Source organism: Delphinapterus leucas, chromosome 4 (genome assembly GCF_059928025.1).
Source record: "Delphinapterus leucas isolate spDelLeu-1000000601 "Yukka" chromosome 4, BTC_Dleu_Yukka2, whole genome shotgun sequence".
Classification (NCBI taxonomy): domain Eukaryota; kingdom Metazoa; phylum Chordata; class Mammalia; order Artiodactyla; family Monodontidae; genus Delphinapterus; species Delphinapterus leucas.
In genome coordinates, this window is record NC_143132.1 from 10,225,914 (window position 1) to 10,242,968 (window position 17,055).

The window sequence follows — 17,055 nt, forward strand, 5'->3', positions numbered from 1 at the left end:
GTGATATTCTGTTTTCTCAATAGAGTTGATGTTTTTTTCATTTTGACATTTTGAGGTTCTGTAAGAATTTGCAGCCTGCATCTGTAAAGCTGAATGATATTCTTCCAAAAGAACATTTAATGCAATAATTAAGTGATGAACACTAAGGATTTCTTTCCGCAGAGATTTTCAACTCATTCTTACCCAGACCTCTAATTTAGGGGGCTAATGCCATGTCTTTAGGACACCTGGCAAATGCACGTATTAAAATTCACATATTGCATTTTTCCATATTGAAACATCAACCACAGATCTCTCTTATTCCATTCAAACCCGCTTTGCATAGTCCAAAAATTACTGATCCTCACAGCACCCCAGTGAAAAAGGTAGTGTTATGCTTCAGTTTCTAAAGAGTCATATGGAAGTTTGTTAATTTGTCTACCACCAGGAAAATGAGTAGCAATTACAGTAAAATTCAAAAGTTCCTGAGGGGCATTCCTGGTGACACAGTGGTTGAGGGTCCGCCTGCTGATGCAGGGGACGCGGGTTCGTGCCCCGGTCCGGGAAGATCCCACATGCCGCGGAGCAGCTAGGCCCGTGAGCCAGGGCCGCCGAGCCTGCGCATCCGGAGCCTGTGCTCCACAACGGGAGAGGCCATGGCAGTGAGAGGCCCGCATACCGCACAAAAAAAAAAAAAAAAAAAAAAAAAGTTCCTGAGGCCAGGTGCTTTGCTCAGACTGGGGATACGGCTCACTCTTTGCCACACAAACTGTATTGTTGACTCCGCCATTTAAGCAATATGAATTCTGGCTTCTCTCACTCAGAATAATTTTAGTTTCCTCATTTCCCTTAGCTTTCCCTGCCTGGATCTCATGCTAAAATTAACCTCAAGGTTGGAGGAACTGGAAAGTTCAGTACCAACCAGAAATGTTTTCCATCTTCTGACCAAACCTCGAATACTGAACATTCTAACATTCAAGGAGGGTTTGTTGAAGTTTTCCGGCTTTACCCTCCTGGTTTCAAATGGCACCAGAAGCAGAAGAGCCAAAATGCTGTAAGGAGAAACTATTCCAAACAAGATTCCTGGCCCAAGGCAGGCCTAAAAGGATCCAGATGCATCTGAAAGAAGTAGCCAAACTCCTGGGTGCCTATGGAAATGGGGCCTCTAGACTCTGGATGGTTTGGCGGTTACAAGTGGGTGCAGTGTAAGGCTGGGTCCTTTCTTCTGGACCAGAGCACGGGTGTGACAGCGGCAAGGCCATGGCTGGAGAGCAGAGGCAGGCAACCGGTGGCAAGGAAGACAGTCCACCATGGGACTCCTAAGACCACCTGCAATGTTGTGATGTGCTGGAGGAACTCTCAGGGTGAATGTGCTTCCAAACTGCAAGCTAGGTGAAAACTGAGAGTCTCATGCCCCTGAAGGAAAAAAAGGCCTTCTGTTTACATGCATGGGGCTGTCGGCCTGGCAGTGGGAGGGCACGGGAGCCTCCTACACTGTGTGTCTGTCAAGCCTCAGACTGCAAACGTGACCCGAACCCAACACTTGAGCCAAGAGTGACAATCCAAGAAATCTCAATCTTGGAGGACATGAACCATGCCTCTTGGAGGTGTCTGCTGTCTAGAAATATCCAGGGCTTACAAAATTATGCCAAGGTAGCAAGGTAGAAAAGTCAGACCTTTCAGAAAGTTCCAAGGAAAAAAAGCGATCTCAAAGAATGTAGAAAATTATCATATTCTTTCTTTACCAAATTCCTACATTTTCAAGGCTTCTCTCTGAGCTACCTTTCTCAGAGTTTAATGTGTGTAGGAATGCCCTGGGAAATCTTATAAAGCTACTGGATTCTGGTTCAGTGGGCCTGCGGGGGAGCCCAAGGTTCTGACTCCTAACAAATTCCTGTGTAATGTTAGTAATGCTGGTCCACAGGTCACTCTTGGAGTAGCAAAGTAGTTTAAAGTCTTATATTTGAAACAATGGTCATTAAACAGCTTTTTATACCATTAGACGGCTTTCATTTGATGGGTTGATTTCAATGCATTTTTTAAAAAAATCCTATTTTCCTATTTCCCCATTGAGCAATAAATACATCTTCATCTAGGGAAGGTTAAGAAATAAATACTGAAACTCTTGCCTGACTATAAAACAAAGTCTTACATGTGAATTGTACTTTTATCCAGAGGGGCTTGTGCATAAGACAGATGTGCCCCACCGGGGATGCCACCATGAGGGTCCAGGAGAGAAAACCTTTAACGTTTGGGCCTGCAGAGCTCTCCAGTTGTTTTAAAATCTAGGATTTGCCAAGAGCAGATTATATTCCTTCCATGAAGCTCTGACGTCTATGTCCCAGTTTAAAAATTATCACTGAGGTTATTATCAGCATGGCATGGAAGTTTCTGGATAGCACCTCTGTTGGAACACAAAGATTTAGAAAATAATGGAAACGTGTGCTGTGGAGAGATTATTTACAAGCCTCGTCCTCCTGGGATTTTAGACTATATACAGTTTGGCGGGGGGGAGGATCTTCTTTGCCTCCATTTTATGGCCAGAGAATGTTCTTAACAATAAACACGTTCAGAGACAGTGTACGGTAATCATGGAATGAAAAAGCCTAACAGAATGTTTGGATTGGATTGGACCGCACACAGAAGCCTATACATTAATTATGAGGTTACACAAATGTGCATCTTCCCATCTTTGCCAGTATTTTTATAGAACCGTTAAAAATGACACCTGAGCATATTTGCCCCCCTAATAGAAGCTGTAGACAAACTGAGCGGGGATGAAAACTGCCATCTAATTACTCTGCAAAGCCACAGTTGCTGTAGCCGCTTGGGTAAAATTCCCAAGCCAGCAGCCCAGAGTCTGAGTCACTTGAAGGAAGTAGGACAGAGGGTGTGGGGTCAGTGCACAAACTTAAAGAATCCCGAACGGTTCTAGCTGAGATACAGTTGAGTATCCCCCTAGGCGGTTCACTGATGACACACGTGTCCTTTCGTCTTGGGCTCCTAAGGAAGAGAGAAGGCCAAGTTCACCACCAGCTGGATGAGTCTTTATTATCGTCATGACTTGGAGGATGCCCAGAAAAACCCCAACTGTGGCCTCACCGAGCCGTCAAGTTCTGTTGCTGGTTGTCATGTCAGATAACCCGGAGAAAGGCAGCTCAGGGCCGGCGTGCAGGCCTTAAGACTCTGCCCCCTGGTGCCCCATGGAAACCCCAGCCCAGATGATTGCAGCAAAGCTCGAGGCCGCAGCAAATCCCAGCCTTACTGTGATCTTTAATCTCGACCTGTCCTACGAAGACTCCATGGGAAAGATATGTATTAGGCTCCAACTAGGCCCACAGAGGAAAGCCAAGAATTTGGGCATTTAACTGACACATCCAAACCCTCCCCTCAAGCATCTGGACACGTAAGGCTAAAATCATCTGGGGAGTTCCTAAAATGAGATATCCAAAGGATTTAGCTGCATCACCACTCGAATTTCTAAGTCATTAAGTCTCAGCCGACTCTGAAGTGACAGCTGCATGTTACAGCGTTGAGCTCCTAGGATCCTGCCAGGCAGCATTCAGTGTGGCAGAGAGAAAAGAACTTGATATGGGGTTTAACCAGCCGCGACTTTATCAGGGAGCCCAGAAACATACTGTTAATTATCTTCACAAAGGATTTTCATTGAGAGTTCTACGCAACACGCATGACATTGAGATCTTCATAAACTTCATAAAAGAAATGCACACATTATTACTCTTTGAAATATTAATAAGGTGTCAACGTTTGCCAAGCTAACTTCACACAAGTCTGGGAGAAAGCAGTCTCTCGAGTTTCAATTCCTGCTTATGTCAAAACAGGAGTTAGTAAAAATCATGTCTATTCCTTTTAAAAGCCCTGCGCCATGGCCTTTGAGTGTGGTATCCCTGGTGCGTGGGGACGCAGTTGAAAAGATGAAGGGAAAACCTGAGGAGCTGTCCTGATAGTACAGACTTTACAGAGTGCCTTTGCCGGCTATCACAGACCAGCTTGGAACCCAGGGTTGGCATTTTGAAACCTCTTGTCTCATAGTTTCTCTTGACCACGTGCATTGAAACTATATACAGAGTGCCGTGGATGACGTATATGGAGCAGAGCAAAAGAAGTAGAGTCATTAATGGGGAAAGGGGATGCTTATTTTGGAACTTCAGATCAATATTTGATTTGTTAGTAGGTAAAACCAATGGGCAGGAAAAATAAATAAATACGTGTGTGCCCAGGATGGCTGGCCCACGTGCAAAATTAGCCTATTTTTAGCACTTCCAAGCCGGCATGTCTTCTTCCTAAGGCAGAGGATGAGCTATATAATATTCTTTCATCAGCCTCTTGCTCTGGAGGATCACCGCCTCTGGTTCCTCTATCTTCTGTGAGGTCTTCTAAATGCTCTCAAAGCACAGTTACAGTAGTCCTGGGCTGAGTTTTACCTAGAGGTATGAATTAGCCTACTGATTTGAATTGAAAAGGCAATACAGTGATCTTTCATGGGTGAGAACAAAAAGTAAACAGTTACCAGATAGCCACTGCTTTGACCCAAAATACAGAATCTCTCTTTTCTTTGTTTTCCTTTAGCTTCCTAAGTTACATGTGTGTGTATGTGTGTGTAAGAGAGTACTATAATTTTATCTCTTTATTGAAAAGATGTCCAGTTAGCAGGAAGAAAACCGCAAACTTTTGGTTTTATTAAAATGGTCTTTTGATCACAAAATTAAAATGCTTTCCTTTTGGCAGGCTTTAAAATACCAGTAAGTTGCTAGACCCCCTTAGGGGTCAGACTCTCATCAAAACATTTCCTTTTAGTTTTTTTTTTTTTTTTTTCCTTTCATAGTTTCACTTATGCCGTGATCGTCTTTACCAAGGGCTGAATTCTCCTGAGCCAATGCCCAGCATCTTAAATGATGAGGTCCACATCCTGTCTGAGCAGAAGCCCGATGCTAGGGTTGAATTACTATTGAATAAGCAGCAATGAAATCTTTATCAAAATAATCAGGAGTTCCCAAAACCACAAATAACAACAACAGGACTCAAGTTGTACTAAATCAGCAAAGACCATTGATAAAATAAGAGACTGAGTCACTTTCTTCTACAATCTCTCTCTCTCTCTCTCTCTCTCTCTCTTGCAAAGTCTACTCGGCTATTTTCTTGCACCGCCCGGGGGGAGGGCAGGTGGAGGGAAGGAAGGGCATTGCTCAGAAAGTAAAAAAAAAAAAAAAGAATTGACATCACTGAAGTCACATGATTGGCAAGAACCAATTAAGATGGGCTGTGGAAAGGGGAACAGTTAAATTTGTAATTTGGGTTGTGTGAAAACTTCTTTGGGCCTCATAAACAACCACAGAACCACAAGTTGGGTAGCCTGGCAGTGTCAGAAGTCTGAGCCCGGCATAGTGGTCAGTAAGCAGGACGAATCACACTGACTGCAAACCACAGGGTTTCGCAGAGTTCTGAACATCATCAACCCACAGCCAAGACGCCGCTTTTTTTTTTTTTTAATCTTTACCAATTTGAATATTTGTCTTCGCAAAGGTACATTTTTTTTCATAAGGCTCAGGGAGCCCCAGAGGCGTCGAGGGGGGAGAAAAGGAGCTATAGGAAACCATCGTTGGGGATGAGGTTAAAACAGTGACCTTTCTTGGGTTTTCGTTCTTAAGGTAAAAGAAATCATTGAATCCCCCCGCCTTCAGAAGAAGGTACCTTTTCAGGAGGAAGCGATGGCTTCAGACAGCATATTTGAGTCATTTCCTTCATACCCACAGTGCTTCATGAGAGGTGAGTACGCTCTGGGCTTTTCATATCTACTTTTGCTCAGCGTTGCTGATAATGAAGTGGCAGCCTGTTGTAACTTGGGGCAGAGAGAGCCCCTGCCGGTGCCCTGTCTGTCTGGTATAGGAGGAATTCAGACTCGGGCATATGATTTCAAGACTATTGGATTACTTCTTCATCAGATGGCCACTCTTCAGAAATGTTCTCATAAATACTTAGTTGAGCTGTTGAAGGGTTCAGTCGGTGGGTGAGAACTTTGTCAAGTGCAAGTAAGTTGGGCTGCTCCTGATTAAAATCCTAGAGATTAGAACGTTTGCAGGAAGCTCTCTGGGTTTTCTTCGGCTGCCCCTTGCCTGGGATGACTGTGGCTGAGTTGTTCTGCGCTGGGCATGCAGTATGCCCCACATGCCAGCCTGTCCCGGGCTTTAGTGGGCTCGTGCACGGCCAGCCAGGAGGGCCGATGCCAGCGTAGGGCAGAGGCGGAGGTAGGCTCACAGCCCGGGCGGGAACAGCAGGGACCAAGTAGCAAGTCAGTTGTCTCCAAAAGGCAGAGAGAACAGGAGCTGGGCAGACTCGTGTAGGTTGAAAGCCCTAGGATGGGGCCATGCTGGGTTATTCCTTGCAGCCTCAGTGCAAAGAGGCAGCCGGCTTCTTTTGAGAGAGAAAGAAAGCAAAGGGTACAGAGGTTTCTCTCGCCAAGAGCAATGAAAAAGTTGCCTAAGTCAAGTGTTTGTGGCAGCTGAAGTCATTAGATTACCCGTTTCCTAATAGGAGCAGCTACTGTGGGATACCTGTCTGCATTTTTGCAACCAGCTTCTTGAAATACACAGAGCTGGGGTTGAGCTCTGAGTGTATGAGTACGTGTGTGTGCATGTGCGTTCTGTGTATCTTTGCTGGGAATATAGGGCCGCGCCTAAACCAACACAAATAATAACATAGAAATGTCACGGAGGCATTGCCGTGTGCTGGGGCAAGCACTTTGACCAGTGCCTGCGGAGTGTGGCTTGATGGTTTGGCAGAGCTGGGATGGAGTGGGATGGATGGGATGGGGAAATAATTAATTTTCTGGCTACAAACTCTCGCGCGCACCCAAATAGTATCTGTGACTCATTATTTATTCATCAAGCCAAGTGAGCCGAAGAATGCAGAGGGCTGCCAGCCACTTTGTCACAACAAACGCTATTGTGGATGTCACAGAGCTTCTATGTTTCCGGGTCTCTGAAATTTAAACACTTGACAAAGATGTGTGTGTGTGTGTGTGTGTGTGTGTGTGTGTGTTGGGGGACGGTAGGATTTCAGACGGAGAAGAAAGCAAGTCATTAACCGATTCAAAGCTTCAAATTAAAGGGTTTTCAAGTGCTTCTTTACTGGCAGCTGAGGACATTTTAGTGAAGTTGAATCATGCGACGCGTATGAGTCACACATCCTCGCGGCGATGGGCCGAAACGCCGGCCGCTGGTGAGAAGCTGTGGACGACTCTCGCTGCATTTCCTCTAGGCCGCTAACAAGCAAGGAAGCAATATTTGTAGAATAACAGACAAAAAAAAAAGATCTTCCTGCTTCGACTCTGCTTTCAATACCCCCTCCAAACGATGATTGTTTCCTATTCTATCAACTCAGGAAGGCAGGTTCAGGAAAGTTTTCAACATTCCACTGGGTAATAGATTGGATTTCTGTGTGCAATGCTGGCCTGCCTTCTGTCCTTACTGGTCGGACAGCAGAGATAATGAGGGGACCCGGTGACCCGCTCAGATGCCGGGAAAGACAGGGAGCTCAGCCTCTAACGCAGCCCCACAGCCTCTGTGTCCCCAGGACAGTCACCAGCTCGCTCCAGGTTAGGAACCAGTGGCAGTTAGCTTTCAAAGGGGCAGCATGGAGCGGACCCCAGGACCCCAAGCAAGACCTAGAAGGGCTCGTGGGAAAAGGTCTTTTCACTCCTTCCTCTCCAAGGAACTCGGGGCCTCTCATAATCTCTAACTCAAGAATATAATATTGAGATTGAATTTCAGAGAATCAAAGTGAAATCTTGGCCACTTTCACAGCTCACTTTATCTAGGTGATTTGTCAAGCCAAGTGTTTACATTGTCTGCGTTAGCTGTCCACACCACACATCTGAGCTGTAACGGCGGCAGAATGTCATGGCATTTGGTGCTATGTGGGTAGTGCCTCAGAGTGTGATGCTAGAAGAATCGCCCTCCTCTCTAACAAAATGTTCTCCCCCGAGTTGGTACCCCTGTTTCCCCAGCCCGGCCATCAGCGGCTCCCAGCACTGTGGTCATTTCTCACTGCCTGTAATTTAGAGTGTCTGTGCCCTCCCCAGCTGCAGCTCCGAGCGAGCGGGGAAAACATTTTGTTTTGTTCCTGGGATGGTCTTTTATCAGTGCATGCAATTCTCACAGGAGGAAACCCGTAACTCATTTTTAGCAAGATACCCACGTGGAAATGGAGGGGAAAAAGAAGTGTGGCGCCCAGCAAACCATTGTTCCCTTCTGTGTGACAAGGCAAGCGAGAGTCTGAGAGCCTGGCATGCAAAACAAGTGTGGTCTACCACAGAGAAGGCCGCTCTCTTTCTGTCCCACTGCACCGGCTTCTCACTGAATGTGCTCAGGCAAGAAGACGAGGTGTGGTTGAAATTCCCTTGCATGGTTCCACGTGGTTCACGGCGTGAAGTCTCTGCAGGACCCAAACTTGGGTCTCCTGGAGGGGTACCACGTGTGGGCCCTCAGAGCTGCAGTAGGCTTAGAGAGGAAGAGCATCGGCACGTATGTTTTTGCAAAATGCCTCAGGTAGCCTTGTTCTTAGAAGTGGCTTAGTGGTCTATGCAAAGCCTGAATGCTAATATACCTCCGAGTTCCTAGAACCACAGGTAAAAATCTCAGCGGGGCTGACTCTCCACTGTCTTCTCGAGGCATCTCTCAAAAGGAATTGCAGGATCCAAGGCTGCACGTGTGAAGCGTGCTTCTCTGTGAGCCTCGGTTTGCCACTTTTTTCAGAGAAATATTTATGAAGGCACTTCTGGCTCTGCTGAAGCTTTAAGATCACAGAAAGCCGTCGATTTAACTGGGTATCAGACACTGTGTGAAAACTGTATTAGTTTGCTAGGGCTGCCGTAACAAATTACCACGGACTGAGTGGCTTCAACCACAGAAGTGGGTTGTCTCATGATCCTGGAAGTCAGAAATCTCATGGTGAATCCTGGTGTAGCTTTGTTTTTTGGAAGGTTTCAAGGTGTCAGGAGGTCGGTTTCTTCTGAGGCTTCTTTCTTTGGCTTGTAGAAGGCCATCTTCTCCATGTCCTCAGACAGTCTTCCTTTGTATTTACCTATGTCATAATTTCCTCTTCGTACAAGGACACTAGTCATATTGCATTAGAGCACACCCGAAGGACCTCGTTTAATCTTAATTTTCTCTGTAAAAGCCCAATCTCCAAATACAGTCACCTTCTGAGGTACTAGGAGTTAGGACTTCAAGTATGAACTTGGGGAGGACACAGTTCAGTCCCTAACAGTGTGTGTTAGCAAATCTGATTCCCTCTGACCCACCAGGAACCTGTACTCTTCCTAAGTGCCCTCCTGGACGTGGAAGAATCAGACCCCAGCTCTCCCATGTGAGATGCAGCTTTGCATTCTGAAACTGCCCACACATTTTGAAACTGAGGGGGAAAAAAAGGTGTTAAAATCTAGCTAAACTCACAATCATAGCCTTTGCCATTTAGTTCCTTTGCATGCTAAGAAACCTTTGAAAATGACAAGGCGATTTTGAAATGTTTAAGCTTTAAAAAAGCAAAACTCAGTCCCCCAAAAGACACCACCTCCTTAGCTCTGCCTCTTCCCCAGGGATCGTCCCTGTAATTCCAAACCTTCCCAGGACACACTCCCCCCTTGGGGGTGGGGGACAGGCCACAGCAGGCCCCGCACCTGCCCACACTCTAAGGGCAGGCACAGTGAGCCACCAGGGACAGAAGCAACTTCAGAAGGAGCAGCTGAGCCAGAATCTAACCAGCAAGAAGACTTGAAGAGCTTTGGAAGCAAATTCGTAGCCAGGAGATTTCTCTCTTCTCTTGAAATAGATCTGAAATGTGTACTCTGAAAAGATCTGCCCCTTTACTGGGAAAGAAAGTGATGCTGTGGCAGAGGGAGGCTCCAGGGCCACTGCACGTGCAGAATCTAATAGGGAAACGCTTGCGGGTGTTGGTCTAGAGGACAGAGCCCAGGAGTTTGTAAAAGCAGCCAGGACCAGAAAGAGAAGGCGCAGGGGCTGAATGAGGGGCAGGTACAGACTTAGGACAGTGATGTCCTTTTCTATCTTTTCCCTTTTTCTGGCTTTTCCCAAAGAGCAGCTTCTCTCTTGAGCTTTGGTTTCCTCGTGTATAAAGCGAGGATAGTAGTAGGACCTATCGTTAAAGTGCCTGCGTGGACTGAACTAAGCAACCAGTGTGAAGTGCTCAGCACAGTCATAAAAATAATGGGCAGTTAATGTCAGCCGTGGCTACTGATGTTCAGTTTCCTAAGATGACGCTCAGTCAAAGCTGTCTACTCTCAGAAAGGAGAAGTCACGAGGCCGTGGGGGGACCCCGGGAGAGGCTCCCTGGAGACAGAGTCCCAGGGGTTGGGGAGGAGATGGTGTGGAAGGTCGGAACCAAGAAGGGAGGGAAGGGGGCTCTAGGTGAGGGTCCACCCAGGGCGGAGGTGGGGCGGCAGGACCACAGTGGGGTGTGGGAGGTCCACCTCTTCAACACCGTGTTACCCTTGTTCTACTTGTTAGTAACCAAAAAGAGGACAGAGGAAGAGCAAGGGCTCTTTATGTAACTCCACGGGCTTAGCTTTTCAATATTGAGGCTAATTGGGGTGTGTTGTATTGGAATCTTGACAGAAGTTTCTCCTCCTTGAGGTCCTGGTATCGCTTTACTCTACTGAAGGCCCTTCTTAATGAAAAAGCCACTTCACCCGGTGACCCTCTACAGGTTCCTGGCTCCATGCTTCTGGTGACATTTCTGACCATGCATTTGTCAAAGCCCAGCAGTGAAGGCACCTCGGGTGCTTGTCATGTTGGGGGCAGGAGTGGAGGCTGCACAGGAAACTCAAGCGAATTTTCAGTTTCTCAGGTAACTTCCTAGTGACCTAGATGAGTCATTAGACATCTCTGTGTCTCGTTTGAGTTCTGCAAAAGGGGCTAATAATGTTCTAGACAAGCTTGCCTCCGAATGACAGAGTTCCTGTTGGAAATCTTTAAACGTGTCAGAAAGAGGTACCATAAAATGCATCACAAATTTTCTTAGTTTAACAACATGAAGTGACTATTTTTTGTCAATTATTTTATTTTCTGGTGGGAAACAGCTATCCTACCATTTCACATGTGGCAAGCATTTTCCCATATTCTCTCAAAAAAAAATTGTTTTTTCCAACCCCCATTCTTCAGAGAACTCTCCAGAAGCTGCTCTGGTGCCTGAAACAGACCTTAAAATTTGCAAAACACTTTTTTCTGAAACTCTTGTTCCTTGAGCTCCCCGTCCCTTCTCCTTGGGGCCGCCAATGCCCTGCCTCAGCCTCTTTGCTGAGTAAAATAAGCCTCAAGTGATGTGTCTTTCTTGGCCTGCTTTCACCTCCACCCCCATAAGATGATGCCCCAGACTGGTAGAAAGGGAGCATTTCTTTTAAGGGCTTTGCAGGCTGTGAACATAATCAGGGCATGCGTTCAGAGAACTATGGGTGATTCTTGAACATGAAACGGAGTTTAAAGCCTCGCATAACCTTTGACCTACTGGACAAGTAAGATGGACACTCCCCTGGATCACACAGACTTCCCTTTTCGTCGGAGAGACATCCCCTCATCCTCTCTTAGCTTCCTGAATCTCTCGCTCCCTAATCTCTCTCCCCCATCCTTCTCCCCTTTACTCTCCTGATAACACCGAACAATGCCAGAGAAGGGAAAGAAGGAACTCAGGTGGAAAAGTAAACCATGCATCCAAAAGCCGACTGAAGTGCTGCATTTTCTAACAGTGACATAAAGGGCATAAAGCTCTTGCTAGGATATACCAGTGAGAACTATGTTTGGCTGCACATTACGGGAAACTTGGCTACGGTGGCTCAAGCAGCCAGGCATGGATAGGGAGTAAGTGGTCCAGGGCTGATACGGCGGGATGCTCCTGTGTTCTGGTTCCACCGTGAGATGCCTGCATCTCAGACCTGTCCAGGCAGGAAGGAGATGAGGGGCTTCAAACCCTTCTCTTTGTGAAGCTCCATCTTTTTACTCAGGGAAGGAAGCCCCTCTCTGCCAACTCCCCCTTATGTATCTCATAGGCCAGAACAATGTCATGGGTCTCTAGCGGGAAGGAGCCTAGGACAGTGGACTTATGGGTTGTCAGACTGCTCCCAGGCAGATATCCTGCTTTTTCCAGGTGACATCTCACCTCCTTTGTTTTCCATGTGGACAGTGCTTTGAAAATACATGCAGAGAAACTCGAAGTTCCTCCTTCAGTCCTTCTTAGAAGTTGCAGGTGGATGCTGGGGGTGGGGGAGAGGGTGATATTTATCCTTTCTTTCTTTTTTCTTCTTCTTCTTTGTTTTTTGCTTTATGGAAGAAAATGAAGTCACCTTCAAGCAAAGGTCTTTTTTTTTTTTTTTTGGAAGTGTAATTGATTTACAATGTTGTGTTAGTTTCAGGTATACAACAAAGTGACTCAGTTATATGCATACATACTATATATATATATTATATATATATATGATATATAGAGAATATATATATCCTTTTTCAGATTCTTTTCCATTATAGTTTATTACAAGGTATTGAATATAGTTCCCTGTGCTATACAGTAGGTCCTTGCTGTTTATCTGTTTTATATATAGTAGTGTGAATCTGTTCATCCCAAGCTCCTAATTTATCCCTCCCCTGGCCCCTTTTATTCTTGACTTACTAAAAGCAAAACAGGCAGGAGATGGGAGGGGGCGGAGCAGGGAGCTGGTTAAAGGGGAGCCAGGGTTACACCTATTTTCAGGGTCAAAACCCAGAAGCACACTTGACTCCCACAGTGTTAGGAAAGAAAAACAGCCAGCCTTGTATGGACGGGAGTGTGGCTTGTATATGAACCACCACACCTGGCCCCGGGATTGATGTATCTGTTAGGCTACATCAATACTAACTATAAATAGTTTCCTTTTTTCTCTTCCTCACTCTTTTGAATTCTCAAAACCCCACAGCCCACACTCTACATCTTTTTTTTTTTTTTTTTTTTTTTTTTTTTGCGGTACGCGGGCCTCTCACTGTTGTGGCCTCTCCCGTTGCGGAGCCCAGGCTCCGGACGCGCAGGCTCAGCGGCCATGGCTCACGGGCCCAGCCGCTTCGCGGCATGTGGGATCTTCCTGGACCGGGGCACGAACCCGTGTCCCCTGTATTGGCAGGCAGACTCTCAACCACTGAGCCACCAGGGAAGCCCTACATCTTTTTTTAAGAGAATTCTTTCCTACAGAATTTCTTGAGGGAAATTTTCTTTTAAGTCGCCCTCTCCTTAAATTTACCTAAAGATGTTTTTACCTTTGATTGAAATACGACAACCAGATAATATCCCTCTATCTGGGAGACAGAACACATTCATACCTTGTATTTCCGCAAGTTACAGATTATATTTGCTTCATAGTTACTGGCCTGTCTACTTCCTGAGTCTGGATACAAATCTACCTCCCTACAAGTCAATGCCTTAAAAAAAAAAAAAAAAGCCTTTATTCAGTTTTTCCCTGAAATAAGAAATAGTGTAAAGCTTTCGTTTTGCTTTGCTGCGAGATTAGTATTCCTTGAGGATCATTGCTTTCGTGGACAACACTGCCCTACCAGCCCGTGGTCCTTCTGTGTCTATTTTCAGATGGACTTCTTTTTAAACAGTGGGCTCCCCCAGACATTTTATGGGCCCCCAGGGTAAAATGTCACCCAAAATGGAAATCGCTGTCGACTAGTTGGGCTTGTTCAATGGCTCTGCTGATTTCAAGTCTGATACTTTTTTGTGTAAACTTGCAGCCTGTGCTAAACTGATGCAAAGTTAACGACTCAACTTAAGTCTTGAAACCATGTCCATTGGAAGAAATATGTTACTCCAACATTTTGCAAAACTCCTGCTTACCTTCCCTGCCAACCATCTGGCTTTTACTCCTGGTCTTTTGGATGTCCTCTGTGAAGGCTAGGACTCCTAAAATAAACCTTTACTGATCTCTGATAGGGAACAAAATTATAAGATATGAGCAATAAATCAAATATATCCTGGGACCTCAAAGCAAGCCTCTGTCTCCTCTTCTCCTTGAGAGCTATATTGGTCCTGATGAGCACTTAAGTTTTTCTGAAAATGTGTAGGAATTCAGATTTTTTCATTAGTAGTAGATCCTGAAGACTGATCTAGAAAATATTGCAGTAGTCAGGTTGCTGAAAAGGGATATGTTAAAAAGAGCAAACAAAAGTCAGAACCCTGGGATTAACAGATACACACTACTGTATATAAAATAGATAAACAACAAGGACCTACTGCATAGCACGGGGAACTATATTCAATATCTTGTAATAACCTATAACGGAAAGTAATCTGGAAAAGAATACCTATATAGATATACATGCAAAACAGAATCACTTTGCTGTACACCTGAAACTAACACAACATTGTAAATGAACTATAATTCAGTAAAAATAAAGTCAGAACTCTGAGCACACTGCACGCTGTTTGGTGGTCATAGGCTGTTGTGGGTGAGTTTTTTAAGGGAGGCTAAGCAGAAAATCTTTAAGGGAGGTCATCAGAAAATCTCTTATTGCTCAGGGGAGGAATAATTTCCATTTTCTACACACAAAATATCTTGACATGTATAGGCTTTGATGTTTATTACAACTTCAAAACGTGCAAAAGAGAATGTAGACTAAAATACATGAGTTAGGGCACCATTTTTCCAGGAGCAGTTTCAATGCCAACCACAGTTTGCTGCTTTATTACACAGCTTCTGTTTGCACTTTGAACTATGTGCATGAGGCCCCTCATTCCACACCATCTGCAGGCTGCATCTGTGCAGCCCTATCCACCTTGCTAACAGTCACAGCTGAACTTGACATTAACCCACTTTGAAATTGTACAGTTTGTAAACCCTGAAACTGCATATAAATATATATACATGCAAGGGTCTGGAGGAATTAGGAGGAAGGGAAAGAATAGCCACATCTTTTATGAGTTTGCTCTCTTGTCTCTGCCCTTTGCAATCCGGCCTGAGCAACACGGAACCATTGGGCAAAAACGAAATGATCTAGGCATTGATGGGTATGAACAGAAACTCACACTGCTGTTTTATTATTATTGACTCCGCCACTCATAAAGATCAGAATGGCTATGACTCTCAAAGTCCGAGAGGAGAGGAACAATCACTGAACAACCTTAAACAAATATTAGGACTGCGAAGCGGGTGGGGTCGTATAAAGAAGTACAAATGCCAACAATGGAAATTCTGTTCAACTGCCAATCATCCCACATCATTACTTCATGTTAAAAAAAAAAAAAAAAAGCTACACCTCCTACATGCTCCCCTCTAGATTGTGTTCAAAACAAAGAAATAATTGTATCCTAGAGGTGGATGAATCTGTTTAAATAACAAATGAACTACAAGACATATAAACTATGAGACATTGTCCCATGTGATACTTTCTAAGCTATGTGTGTGTGTTCTCTATATATAACTCTATATAGTCTCAGTTGGCATCTCAAACTATATAACTGTATATAACTATATATATAGTAATATTTAGTTATATATATATATATATATATGTTATAGTTATATTTATGTGGCTGGAATCATCTTAGACATCTCTCTGCCTTAGGGCACCACAGACATTTCCTTGTCCGAGGTCCCACCACTGGTCAGTACCTGAGTCAGAACCAGAAAATGGGTCAGCTCTCCTCCTGACACTAGAGTTTTGCAGACACTGGACTTGGCAGACTGATTCCACTTGGGGGTCTAAATAATCAGCCAACACCTCTCCTAATCATGCTCCATTCCTTTGCCTTAGCCAGACGCCACAGCTCTTTCTCTGTGTGGAAACATCAGGTAGACAATTTATGCGGTGCCCACAGCCCAGAAGAACTGCTGTAGGTATGTGTCAGGAACGGAACAGCCTCACTGGTGCAGGCTGGACGCTTTTTCCTGCCCTGTGGTTTGGGTGTCCTCTCTTACCCGGAAACCCAGCACTGCCTTAGCAAAGCACCCACCATGTGCCCACCGTCCCCCTTAGGCAAGTGTCCAGTTAAGCAGGTTGGTTTTGATGAGAATCTCTCGTGAAATCTGAACGACCAGCAGAAGAGGAAGCAAGCGTGTTCACACAGAGGGTGTGGAGACCAGCTCTCAAGGGAACCCCTGGGAAGTGTGCAGTTGCTGTCTTCAGACCAAATCTGAACCCAGCTACAATTCCCATTAAGGATATCTATCTTCACAGCACTCTGGATTCAAAGCTCTTACACTCAGAAGTGGCCTCCCTCAAGAGAGATAAAGCCCTCTCTCTGTCTCTCTGTCTCTCTGTCTGTCTGTCACACACACACACAAGCCGGTGTTCAATTCTCATGCCTTAGAGATTCCATTGACATCTCTTCCCCTGATGCACTCAGCGAAGCGAAGCGGCTTCCGAGTGGACCAGGAACTGCTGAGCAGCAAGACGGTCATTTCCAAACTCTTCCGATCACGCCAAACACAAGTAAAACCGATGTAGCCCCCAAACCTACGCACATTTATTTATCTAGAAATTACACGCCTGCCCTACTGTACTCACATAATTATAGTATGTGCAGTATAAAACACACCCCAAAATAGAAATTAAAATAAGATAAAAACTAAAAAGGCAAGTTGTGATGTTTTTCCCTCCCCCCCCCCCCGCCACCATGAATATCTCAGTTTGAGTCAGGACGTCCCCAGATACCTGTACTTTTCGTGTTTTGCTCGCTGGGACTCAGCTTGTACCAGCAGCCTTGAGTCCTTTAGCTGAAGTTCCAATCAATGTGTTTTGTTTTGTTTTTTTGTTTGGTTTGGTTTTTTATTGAAGTATAATTGATTTACAATGTTGTGTTAATTTCTGCTGTACAGCAAAGTGATTCAGATATATATATATATATATATATATATATATATACATTCTTTTTTTTAATTCTTTTCCATTATGGTTTATCATAGGATACTAAATATAGTTCCCTGTGCTATACAGTAGGACCTTGTTGTTTATCCCTTCCATATATAGTAGCTTTTATATAACCTTAACCTCCCACTCCATCCCTCCCCATTCCCCCATA

At 44.9% G+C, this 17,055-nt stretch overlaps 1 protein-coding gene across 4 annotated transcripts in view; it reads left to right on the top strand.

The window, feature by feature from the left end:
* The first annotated feature begins 5,292 nt into the window (after positions 1-5,292).
* RUNX1 (RUNX family transcription factor 1) overlaps positions 5,293-17,055 on the top strand; it is a 246,394-nt gene continuing 234,631 nt past the window's right edge. Inside the window, exons 1-2 of one of the 4 annotated variants that reach the window (XM_022552945.3) lie at positions 5,293-5,523; positions 5,649-5,766. In XM_022552945.3, coding sequence (XP_022408653.1) covers positions 5,709-5,766 — 58 coding nt within the window. In that variant the 5' untranslated portion in view covers positions 5,293-5,523; positions 5,649-5,708. Of the gene's footprint in view, positions 5,524-5,561; positions 5,767-17,055 lie in introns of those variants that run through there. The other 3 variants (XM_022552943.2, XM_022552944.3, XM_089910276.1) reach the window with 3 other exon arrangements.